General features: G+C 47.4%; 1 protein-coding gene across 1 annotated transcript in view; it reads right to left on the reverse strand.

Moving 5' to 3' along the window:
• naa15b (N-alpha-acetyltransferase 15, NatA auxiliary subunit b) overlaps nucleotides 1-12,296 on the reverse strand; it is a 28,800-nt gene that overhangs the window by 7,600 nt on the left and 8,904 nt on the right. The window contains exons 2-8 of the mRNA XM_036516440.1: nucleotides 10,327-10,411; nucleotides 8,035-8,139; nucleotides 6,996-7,153; nucleotides 4,671-4,805; nucleotides 2,468-2,621; nucleotides 1,848-1,967; nucleotides 221-316 (exon numbers count right to left, since the gene is read on the reverse strand). Coding sequence (XP_036372333.1) covers nucleotides 221-316; nucleotides 1,848-1,967; nucleotides 2,468-2,621; nucleotides 4,671-4,805; nucleotides 6,996-7,153; nucleotides 8,035-8,139; nucleotides 10,327-10,411 — 853 coding nt within the window. The remainder of the gene's footprint in view (nucleotides 1-220; nucleotides 317-1,847; nucleotides 1,968-2,467; nucleotides 2,622-4,670; nucleotides 4,806-6,995; nucleotides 7,154-8,034; nucleotides 8,140-10,326; nucleotides 10,412-12,296) is intronic.

The following is a 12,296-nucleotide window of genomic DNA, read 5'->3' on the forward strand; positions in this document are numbered from 1 at the left end:
ATATAGATGTGACCACAAGTCCTGTTTGACAGAGTGAAACACTAGAAATGTCAACACTGGATTAAAAACCACCCTTCATTTATTTACTTATTCAACAATTTCATTAAAACATCTTTTTGGAAAATGTCATGTGCATTGATACATCTCTTCTAATGAGTGTACAGGGGTGTGAAAGGAGAAACCCCCTTTGCAGAAGGGATATTGATATAGAATGACTCACCCGACAAGAAGTTTAGAGGGAGCCTCCTTGGCACCAGTCCTTTGGGATATTTTACCCAGGCCTCTTCATAGATTTTTTGCTTTTCTTCTATGCTGGCTGTAAGACAGATACAGGGTTCAGGTCAGGGACTACTATTATCAGCCAAACAATGATGGCAGGCACAGTCTGAGAGAAGTGTGAGAGTGTGAGGAAGAAACACTCATATGGTTGTGCTACCTGTGAGCGGTCACTCTGGACTGTGTCAACATGGTCCACTGAAACCAAAGGTATATGTCTGCCTGACTGTTTTATCTTTTTGTTCTCCACTAGCCCAAAGAGGTATTCAAAACTGGTGTGAAAGTGATAAGGGGAGAAACCCTGACAGGCTGACTGGGACTATACAGAAAGTCTGACAAAAGACAGGTTTTTGGAACACTCCTCTCGCATTTCTACTAAATTTCAGCAACCCCTTTAGTGTTACCCATCGGGAAGGCATGGGGAGTTCCCAAGTGCTACAAGGACAAGGCCCAAAAGGTGTCTACAAAACCAAAGCGGCACATGAGGAAGTCTGACAGGTGTTACAGCTAACAGCTATTATTAAGCGTTTAGAAGCATTTCCAGGTCCTCAGCCGTTTGTGAGGGCCTGCATCATCTCCCAGGAGCCGCCGAGCGAGATAATGTCTGAGCGGCGGTGACAGGTTCAGCGCGGTTTGAGCACGGTGTGAAGGGGAACGCCTTCCACCCGCGGCGGCTGGGAGTGACGCGCACCCGTTCAGAGCCCGCGGTACAGCACACCCCACGCAGGCCCGTCACAGCGCAAAACCCCGTCTCTGGGTGGATTATGACAGCTCACCGAGTGAAATGCGCCGCTAATGCATGAGAAAGAGGTTTTCACCAATTTATTCAGGACTACAGTGAAGGAACTGAAGACAGCAGAGAGACGAGCCAAAACTCGAGGAGATGACTTTATACAACCACAGTGGTTACGGGTATTCTCATCCATGCAGTTTCCGAAAGCCAATCGATATTTTTTTTGTTTTTAAGACGCACGTGTTCGGAAAGCGTGCCTGGATTCCCGAAGAACGATGGAAACCTAACACCGAGTCGCGGAGACCAGGGACCTTGCCCCGCTCGTTAAACGAGCCCTCACAACTGCGACCAAACGCAGCCACAGCGGCCAAAGTCGGGAAACCACAGACCTCCAGCACTGAGTCCCAGTGCATTTCAGAAACGCAGCACAAAAGCTGGAGACAGAAGCTGGCAATACAACGGAGGTTTTGTGTGTGTTATTGGCTCTTTTAAAGAAACTGCAGACTAGGTCTAACAGAAGAAACTTAGAAAAAAGCAGTTGAAGGCAACATACTTTCATGCAAGCCACAGTATCTTTATAACGTGAGAGAAGTACATTTTGACCACTTGGCTCTGCATCTGAGCTTTGTAACGATGCTTTGGAAAAGGCTATTGGGAGCAGCATAATGAAGTACTTCATTTTCTGAGCAGAGATGAAGCAATAGCAAAGAAACATAAAAAACAGTGCAATATTCCTTATATATAGTTCACTTTCTCCCCTGCATTTTAGGACACCACATCACGTTGGTCACACAGAACGGAAAGTTCTAGATTCTTCCAGGCACAGGATTGTGCGTACCGGGCTTCAGCGCTTTCTCCAGGCCGTGGTAGTAGGACCAGTTCTCCGGGTTGCGCTCCTGTAGCCGGCGGTACACCTCTGTGGCCTCCTCCATGCGCTCCAGCTTCAGCAGCAGCTCCCCTGCGGAGACAAGCGCGCCGTCCGCGGCGTGTCAGCCAGCCCTCTGTGTAACAGTGACCCACTGCCCCACGCACACGCCCGTCACTGGCTTCATCTATACCTGAGGCACCTACCGGGCGCTAAGCAGAGCTTTCAGGAACCATTTCCTTAAAAGGGGCGTCTAGGATGCTCATACGAGAAAACCTTGGGGAGAGTGTCTGGTTGGCCGTACCCAGCATTTACAAAGCAGCCTATTATTCCCGTTGACTTGTGGGACGGGCCTTTAGGTGGGGTTTGGTATGTCCAACTTTCTAATGCTGGCTTATGCTTAACTATAAAACTGAATAATTTATGCCGATTTAAAGTGTTCAATGACTGGTCGTCAAGTCAGTGTTAATTTCTCAGACAACAACCCTAGACGCCCTCTAATAAAGCGAAGGAGAGGTCAAACAGATAGTTAAGGAGGTTCAGCCATGTTTCACTTAGACCACAAAAACACAGAATGTAGAAATGACTCAAACCTTTAGTCTCCTCCACAGCCAGCTTGTCACAGATCTGCTTCTCGTAAGTCATGAGGTGATCGAGAGCTTCTTTGTAAAGACCTGCTTCTCGAAGAACCTGGTTCTGATATAGCAGTAGTTCGCTGTACTCGTAGTCCACTTTGTCTGGAGATGTCTGAAACGCACAGTTACAGCGGTTTATTTTTCCATACACCTGAAAGGTATGTCCAAGTGTAGTCCTATGGGAACTAAGCTATGTGCAGAGTTCGCCGTAACCACCCCTGACAATTTTACTGAGAATCCCCACAAAAATCAGAGAGCAACCTCAATATTAGTGAGATGTTAGCGTGACGCCTGGCTACAATACTTAGCAAGAGACTAATGGGACGATCACATAACGTACAAATACAGCCTAGTGCACTTTATGTTGTGTGATCTTTACTGGCCATTCTACTCACTCTTTTTCAGGGCATCTCAGGGGAACCCTTGTGTTTTCATTTTGGCTGCCTGCCGTTTGCCACAATTCCCTGCATGTGTCTGTTTCAGCTCCTTACTGCGAATCCAACTTCAACCCAGATGCAGAAAATCTACTAACTTAACTTTAAAACAAACGCTAACAATTACTTTTTAATGTGAACAAACGAATGAGTATCTCCCAGATTAAACAGTGCCAATTTCATCCAACCATTCATATTGGCGTTTATCTAGTTAGATTGGCGTTTATCGATGTGTGGCTCTGTAACCTCTGTAACTAAACACTGATTAAATTGGTGCTTAAAAGTTTAAAGTGAACTGTAAATAGCTGGTGTGTTATATGATTTAAGTATAATGTTGACAACCTTGTCCCCCTGCCAAAGGAACGCTCATATGGGTAAAAGGGGAGGTCTAGGGATGTTATGAGAACCAGCAGAGTGAGAATGGCACTACAGCGGCCAGTAGGACATGAAGGAACACCAGAGCACCATCTGGCAAGAGTTGAGGGTTTACCACAGAACATGCCATCATGACAAATACTCGATATACAGAAACTGGACAATGCTCTCAGGACCAATCCATACACATAGGCCCTCTGGTCTTTTCAAATACAAAATGAAATGTAAAAAATAAAAAATTTAAAAGGACTGAAACTGCAGACATTTCCAGAGCTGCTGTTCAATTTCCTTCAGTGTCTGTTATCCAGGGATCACGAATACTTCCAAGTAACATAATGCCACAAAATGCCACCGTTATTAAAACGCCACAACTCTCTCTTTATAACGTCAGCATTCTGAAGATATAAGTTACACATTCACGCCACAGTAAGGACAAATGATCACATATTTGACATTCTCAGTATCAAGGTAAACAGCTTGACTGTACGTTCAGCTGTTCAAATTGCTATCCAACACCAACAGTGCCCCTCTGAGCTTTGTGGAAAGCACCTGAGAGTGCGTTCATCCCCTCAGAGAGTAGCGCAGTAGCTACACCTCCCTATAACTCCCATCCCTGAAGGGTGACAAAGCGCCGGTGACCGGTCCGAACAGCATGGAGCCGACTCGGATCGCCTGATCGCTGGGTGCCAGCTCGTCTGAGCCCCGCTGCGCTGGAAGGAACGAAAGGAATAGCGGGAAAACGAAGGAGGGGGACAATTCCTGGAAGCGGGGCTCCTTATCAGGGAGAGGCACAGCGACGGTGTGGCATTGTGCTACGGTGGAGCGCGTCCGAGTTGCGTTCTAAAGGTGCAGGCCCGTCACAATACCTATTCTACCTACTGCGCTCTCTCCAGCCACCACGCCTCTCACACGCCCTGCTCCAGACCCAAAGCAGGGACAAACAACCCCAAAATAGAAAGCAGAGAAAGGCCATAAATACATTGTAGGGGGGCGGGGGGGGGGGGCTTGTTCTCAAAGGGAAGACAAATAGGTGGCAGTTTAAAAGAGCCTGGAGGGAGTTGGTGAGTCATGGTGTTTTCAAGTTTGTAGAGTCTTGTGTACTCCCCTCTGTCCTTTCTCGCCCCCGCCGTGCCTACACACAACCCCCCCCCCCCTTTCCACCCAAGGAGAAAAGGCCTTGGCCTGACTCAGTGCCTACAGCTGCCAAGTCTACCCTACCAGCTTTGACTGAATAGGGTGACTTCAGCCCTTTAGACAAGACAACACTTGAGTCAGAACCAACCCCCTGAAATCCAAACCATTCGTGTGCGTGGCCAGTTTCATGTCAAAGGTTTGGGAACCCGGCTGATTACCTGTTGCGTTTTCCTAAACTCCTCTATGATTTTTGCAGCCATTTCGTAGTCTTCCAGAAGGTGATATGCTATTGCATAGCCGATCCACGAGGCTCTCTGTGCCGGCCTCAGCTGGAGCAACTGGTACCTGGTCTCCTGAAAACACATACCGAAAACCATTAGAGAACCAGAGGGTTGCCAGTTCATTTACATTTACATTTATTTATTTAGCAGACGCTTTTATCCAAAGCGACTTACAAAAGTGCATACAGTAGGTACAGCGACAGTACGGGGACAGGATGTGTACAGTTCCACAATGAGACAGTTCTCAGCTGAGAGCAAGGTCTGTTTGAGGACGCAGTACTATCAGATTTTTACAATTACAGCCTAAAGGGCAACTAGTACGATATACTTTCGAACGGCAAACTTCAACAACTTCAAGCGGCACAATGAGCGTCAGGGTAAAGGCGGCAACAAGAGACAAAATTTAAAAGCACAATTTAAAAAGCACAGCAATTTATGACAGCACTGATGATCCTGTATGTAGGATACAGTCCTTTGTACAAAGTCTTCTGAATCTGAAATATTTTAATAAATATCCAGGTGGGAAACCATGTAATCTATGTGAACTGAGTACGGGTGAGGGCTAAGAAAATTAACAATTTAGGCCAGCACAGCAATGGTTACATTAATCATTAATGGGGGGGTGTTATGCAAACTGATCCTGATGCTGGTGTCAAATCTTCAGAAATGAAGAAATGATGCCCTCATTTTAGTCAGGGCAGAGAGGAAAGAAAATAAATCTAAGCAGCATTATCAATGTCTGCAGGGCTGAGAGCTCCAGGGACACGACTGAATCCCTTCGTATTTTAAGTAACAGGGATGAACAGCTCTCTGAATGTTTCTGCTGAGTCTTCTGGACTCCCGAGCGCTGCTCTCTTCTGGCAGAGGTCCAGCTCCAAGGCTACACCGCTTAAGTGGAAACAGAGCGCGCGGAGAGACGAAGAGCCGACACGAGAGAGGGAAAGAGAGGGAGGGAGGAGAGGCAGAGAAGGAGAGGGAGAGAGAGAAGGACAAAGAGGGAGAGAGAGGAGTAGGGAGGGAAAATGAGAAAGAGAGCGAGAGAAATGGAGAGGGAGGGAGAAGGACAGAGGAAAGGAGAGAGTGGGGAGAGAGGGAGCAAAGGAGGACAGACAGAGGGAAGGAAAGAGTGGGGGGAGAGAGAGAGAGAGAGAGAGAGAGAGAGAGAGAGAGAGAGAAGAGGCTGGCAGGAGGAGCACATTGCTGATTCATGGTGCCAGGCCAGACTTTAGCCGGATAAAGAGACAGAGAGATTGTCAGAGCTGGACAGGCACACTACTGCTGCTGCAGTACACACAGCACCTCCACACACACCTTCCACAAACTCCGGTTCCACACGCTCTATTCCTCCCACTGCCAGTGCCTATAATTCCTCGATATTTAGGTCCCAGAAATTCCTTTGTTCAAATTGGCAGACAATGCGCTGAGGCCTGAGACGTTTGTTTCTAATCTTTTTCATACATTTTAAACTGCCGATGGCCTCCAAGATGAAGAGAAGGCCCTCAAGATGTTTTTTTTTTTCCACGAATTCATAATTTGTCACAGATGAGATCGCCCATAACCAATTCGGTCCTCAAACTGGAGGGATATTTCAGTGCATCTGCTTGCATAACCGCTGAGAATATTAATGCTTCTGTTACCAGCATTAAAATATTTCGGTCTATTTTAATAAGAATGCGAGACACTGAAATGAGCAATGAGGTCAAGTCTGATGCACTCTGGAAAGATGTTATTAAACACAAAGGCGGCGGCATTGAAGTAAGGCGGTAATGATAACTTTGGTCAGACCGCATGGTTGGCAGCTGGAGAGAGGCTGCCACATTGCATCGCCTCCCTTTACTGTGCTGGCAAATGAGCAGCGTGACATCCAGGCTCCTCCCCCTCAAGACCACCTGACCCAACTGCTGTTCTACAATGTCAAAACTGACAACTGATCAGCAGTTCAGTGGTAATTTCTCAGAGAACAGCCCTGTGCTCGAATAATGCGAATGAGAGGCCAAATGGACAGTGAAGCAAGTTCAGTTGGTTTTTTTTTTCCTGTTCTCACAGGTCTAGCTGAAACTAAATGCCATGTAAGTGATACCTTTGGACTCTTTTCTGATTAAAAAACAATTTTGTAACTTTGCTAAACACTCAAACTTCACCTCAGACTACACCTCTGCCTGCAGTTTTCCCCATTGCAGTGGAATGTTCCACGTTTGGTCAGACACGGGGGGGGGGGGATGCTGACTGTGCCACTGTGTGACCCAGTGGGGCTGCACTCACCCTGTACCCCTCCAGGTCCCTCATCTGGATCTGCAGGAGGGAGAGGTCCCTCAGGATCTGGAGATTGTCTTTGTCCCACTTCAGTGCATTTCTGTAACATTTGATGGCTTCGTCGTACTTCTTGTCCGACCTCTGCAGCAGGCCGTAGACGTGCCAGCCTGAGGAGGAGGCTGGTTAAGGAGAACACGCCTGTTCCTGACCGCACGGTCAGACTGTTAGAGCGGAATCAGCAGCATCTGTAAAAGGGCCTCCGCTAAAACAAACCATCATTTCACATAATACTTACCTATTAAACAGCCAATATACACTGTGCATATAAAAAGATCAATATATTCACGTGCGTGCAGCAGTACTGGTATCTTGCAATCAAAGCATGTGGTTAGAACTGTGTCACCGTCACCAATCCATCTTTTTCCCCAAAAATAAAAATGTAACGCCATGCGTTTCTCTGATGTCCAAATAACCTAGCTGTCTTTGCAAGTGAAACGATCATTGGTACAGGGTAAGAAACATTCCTGTTGGGCCTCCAGTAATATTTAAATCAGCAGTCTGGAGAGTAGTAAAGAAAGTCAAAATTAATTTATGGACCAGGCATTTAATCTTCACCCCAAGCAACCCTGATGTCGGACTGCATAAATCACAATATACTTGCGTGGCTGTGAAATGATATCAACCCGCCACGTACCGACCGGCATGCTGTACTGTACGACTGGCTGCCTCTCTAAGAGTATATGTGCTCTTATCTTTGGAAAACACTGCCCCCTGCAGTCAGGGTGACACGCAGGGTGAGCAGACCCCACTGGGTCTGGGGTAAGATACCGCTACCCTACCACCGCTCTGGCTTATCAGTGTTATAAGACGGCTTGGATTGAACTCCTTCGCCCGAGTCAGAGGGACGAATCAGGGTGCCTGCGAGCTCTGCTCCAGTGCGTCGTCACACTCTCTGCTCGGCGGTCTGCGCACTGGGGGGGGGGGAGGGGGGAGGTCGGGGGGGATTGAGTTGGGGGGCGGCTGGCGGCTAGCGTGACGAGGAGGATACAGACGTGACTCTTGAGATCGTTGCGCAGACCCCGTCTCACCAGGTCGTAGGCCTCCTCCTTCTTGCCCAGGCAGTTGAGGGTCAGCCCCTTCATCGCCAGCGTCTCTGCAAGAGGGGGAGAGAGCGTCTCGCAATGAGAGGACGACCTCGCCGCGCTCGGGTGAAGGTCGTTGGCAAGGCAGCGGCCGTTTGCTTTACCCTGCCGGCAGAACGCGGCGGCGTCGAGCAAACAGGCACTAGAGATAGAACCGCAAGGAACCTTGGAACAGGGACCCATTCCCTGATTACAGCAGAGTCCTCTCCTTCGGTAAACTCCATTCCTTCAGTCACATGCACAGAGCTACACAAGCTAACTGTAGTTCATAACAGCAAAGTCCCTGCTTCACTCAATGCAATAGACTGTATTCTGCATTCTGTATTTGTACCAACAGAGAGAGCGATGGAAAGAGGAAAAAGCAGGGATCTATTTTTGTGTTCACATTTGAAATTGCCATTATGCTCGATATGAAAGTTTGAATTTTTAATGACGGCAAGATGTTTCGCTCCCTCGGCAGACTTGAAGGACAGCGCCGGATCGTGACAGCGAGCTGACAGTCGACGGCGGGAGCCCTCGGGCGGAAGAGCCATCTCGATTCAGGCGAACGCGACGCGGCTCCCTGCCTCAACGTGGCTCCCTGCCTCAACATACATGAGGCTTACAAACCGTGAGGCGGGTGACACTCCTTGAAAAGGGTGGAGCGTGGCAGAATGGGAACAGATTTAAATGATATCTGCACGCGAAAAACAAACGTGTCATTTCAGGCAACCCGCTGTGAGGGGAATACAGACGAACGGGAGGTAACAACCTGCAGACACACACCTGCACACGTGCTAACATGTGCCGCTTCCACATGAGACCGGTCTCTCATGCAATGACTTCAGAGGCAGGATTAGAACCCTGATCAATTATCTGAGACCACCAGTCCCATACCCCAGGAAACTGTGCTATAGACAGCTCTCTGCTCCTCTCTGCAGTGTAGCATGCTGGCTAACTCGCTGACCAAACTGCGTGCTTGTAAGCAGTGTGACAATTCAGTGAATTAGGTAGTGAATGAGGTTAACCACGTAACAAGCAAAACAAAAACCACTTTCGTGTCAAATGGCAGGATAATGCAACATTAGTCAGCTATGCAGCTAGCTGTCTAGCTAGCAAGTGAAACATTTGTTTTCTAAACAAATGTTTATTGTATTAGCTAACTGGCCGGTTTGCCAAGATTATGTAATAGAGCCAAAATGTTTCTGCAACTCAGCTTTAATACCTGTTGATGCACTCACAGGAGTGCACTCACGTTGCTTTCAGCAACCAGGACGTGGCTACTACACTTTCCAATTATACAACATTAATAAGCTACAGCTACCTTAATATGCAAATAAAATGCATATCAAGTATGCCATACCTGATACATAACGCAATGCGATTATAAATGAACAACTGATTCCATCTTGCTTTGCTTGAACCAATACCTTAGCTGCTCAGCAAGTTACTGGGTAGTGCAACAGGGAACAAATGCGCTCTTTACTAATGCATTTGAAAGCCCATTCCAGGAAAGCCTACAAGCTTGTGAAATAAGGGATATTTCACTAACATAATTCACTTTCCTTCTCCCAAAGTGCCAATGAATGCTGAGCTCTGCTGGGAGTCATTAACTCCGGAGTTTATGGCATTTTGTACAATGCCAGGGGAAGAGGGAGGGGTATTGTGTTTGTTGTCCAAAATCCACCCCAGGCATCTCGAACGTCTGAATGCCACTGGGAAGACGCATCCCTGATTCAGGCCAGTGGCCCTCTGTGACGTATGGATGTAGTAGTAGTCGGTGCAGAACAGGAGTGCGCGAGTGAGCTTCTCACACGCGCTGTCACGCCATCAGAGCAGTCGCCGCTCGCTCCAAACGGCCAGGCATCTGCCTCGGACCTGCTACCGCTGGACACCCGCCAAAGGGTGAGGCTCAGACAGGACCGCGCTCGGGCTAATCGCAGCCAGCTTCGCGCTAACGTGCGAATAAGACAATTAGGCGAGTCTTGTAACTGCCGTGTATAAGTCGAGGGGAAGGCCAAACACAGCTACACGGATTTGCTTAATTTCACTGTACGGCATCGAGGACAAAGCAGGGTACGCTTAAACCCGGAACTGAGAGCCTGGGCCACACTGTCCTCCAGGGAGGCAGCAGCTACCATTAACCCAATGTAAATGACACATTAAGGTAAAATACATGCTGTCCAAGCGTATAGTAGGGTTTGTGGAAAATACATTACCTCCATGTTCAGCAAACTTGGGGTTGGAGAGGATCTGTTTGCAAAATTTCAGCCCATTCCTGTACTGCTTGTGTTCGTAGCATCTCTGTGGAAACAAAGAGGAACGGCAAATTGGTTATCCTGTCACTCAAAAGTCATTTTAAAGCGCTGTTAAGCACTAAAAACACCTGGGCGCGCATCGACAATGACATCCAAATCTCTCAGGTGACATTTCATATACACTGACTCAATACGGGAGCATTTCTTCAGCGCCGTGTGAAATCCGAGCTTCCATTTTCTCTGCGTCCCAGAGCACCTGTGAACTTTCCTTACAGAGAGCAGTTGGCGGGCCTGGCCTGCCTGCACTTGTGCACTACCAACATTTCAATTACCATCACTTTCTTCTGAAGTTATATTTAGATTAGGTTATACAACCACTACAGTGATTTCTTTCAGGTTTAAGCGGATTGCAGAAAGCCAGCAGATGGCATTTTGTGGCAAGTGACGTAGTACATCGGGGAGCATTTCATAAATTTCACTCGTACAGATAACTTGTCTCACACGGGAAAGCTCCATTCCATCTTCCGAACACCATATCAAACACTTGAGGACGGAGGGCAAATACTCTGTCACGCAAATTAAAGGAGGGTCATTTTTTGCTTTGGAGAACTCAGGATTAACAGCGTGCTACCTGAAGTGGCTGACAAGCCACTTGAGCTCTGAATGGACAAGCAATAAGGAGTCTGAGGCCCGGCTGGCCTTCCCTCTGGGGCGAATTCGCGCACAGAACAAATCAACTCTCCAATGATTTTGCAGGCCTTTGCACAAAACTGACACAGGCTTGGAGAAAAGGGTTCAGTCATAAAGAGTTCTGTCAAAGCCGAACAAGGCCAGAGCGGCGCAGGGTGCTCTCTGGTCAAAAGGGTCGCCCCCCCCCACCCCCCAAAAAAAAAAAAATCAAAAATAAAATAGAAAAGCAACTAGCAACTGCACAGTGCGCTTTTTTATTAGGCTGAATATTGCTCTGTGTGTACACAGCAACAAATCACTCAAACTGATGACAACATGGAAGAAAACAGGACAGGAAAGGAAAGGCTTTGATGATCCATGTCAAAGCTAAACAGCACGTCTCAACCTCGAGTTTTCCTCAGGAATCGCTGACAAGGTACAAGGTAAATGTGAGAGCTTCATAACGACACTTCAAGCAAGCGGCAACCATGTCGGCGGCCCAGAATAAAGCAGACATGCCTCTTTCGCATTTCTACTGTATCATCGATTTAGGTGGCAGTCAGACAATCCTTTTCATTTGCATGCGACATCTTGATTGCAAAACCAGTTTCTTTACTACCACACCATACTGCCGCCCTACCGCTTATCTACAATACAGTCTTAGCTTATCTGCACTGTATCTAACTGTCTATGAAAACAGCAGAAAATGATGACAAGTCACCTGCAGGCTGTGCAAATGTCTAACTAAATTCATGCAGAATCCAAACATACAGTATTGAGTAGCCTACCGCTAGCGTACAATCTCAAATCGAGAACTGATTCACGAATTCAGTAAGTGCACACTTGTTTCAATGTTTTGTGGGGGTAGATTTGGCGCTGAGAGTCTCGCGCCTAAAAACGAGCCGATCTCATTCTGCGCCCGAGCAGAAATACGAGGGAAACTGAGCCACGGAGATGAAGCGAGTAAGTAATGATCCGAACACAAAATTCCTCAGTTGTATCGGCCATTGTAAACAGAATATATATAGCCAATTCCTCATCTTAACAGTTTGGCAACAGCAAAGAAAAAAAAAAGGCAAGAAAATACACACTGAGTAACAAGCAGATGCTGAGGAAGCAGAAAACGAGACACAAACTCCGTGCTTTAACGGAAGCAAGGACAGGGCATATTTCATTTCGGACGACAGGCTTTTTTTTTTTTTTTTTGTTCGCGCTGTTGAAAATACATCAAGGGGCACTAAGCTGAAGCTGAACTCATCCCA

This window comes from Megalops cyprinoides, chromosome 22, assembly GCF_013368585.1.
Source record: "Megalops cyprinoides isolate fMegCyp1 chromosome 22, fMegCyp1.pri, whole genome shotgun sequence".
Classification (NCBI taxonomy): domain Eukaryota; kingdom Metazoa; phylum Chordata; class Actinopteri; order Elopiformes; family Megalopidae; genus Megalops; species Megalops cyprinoides.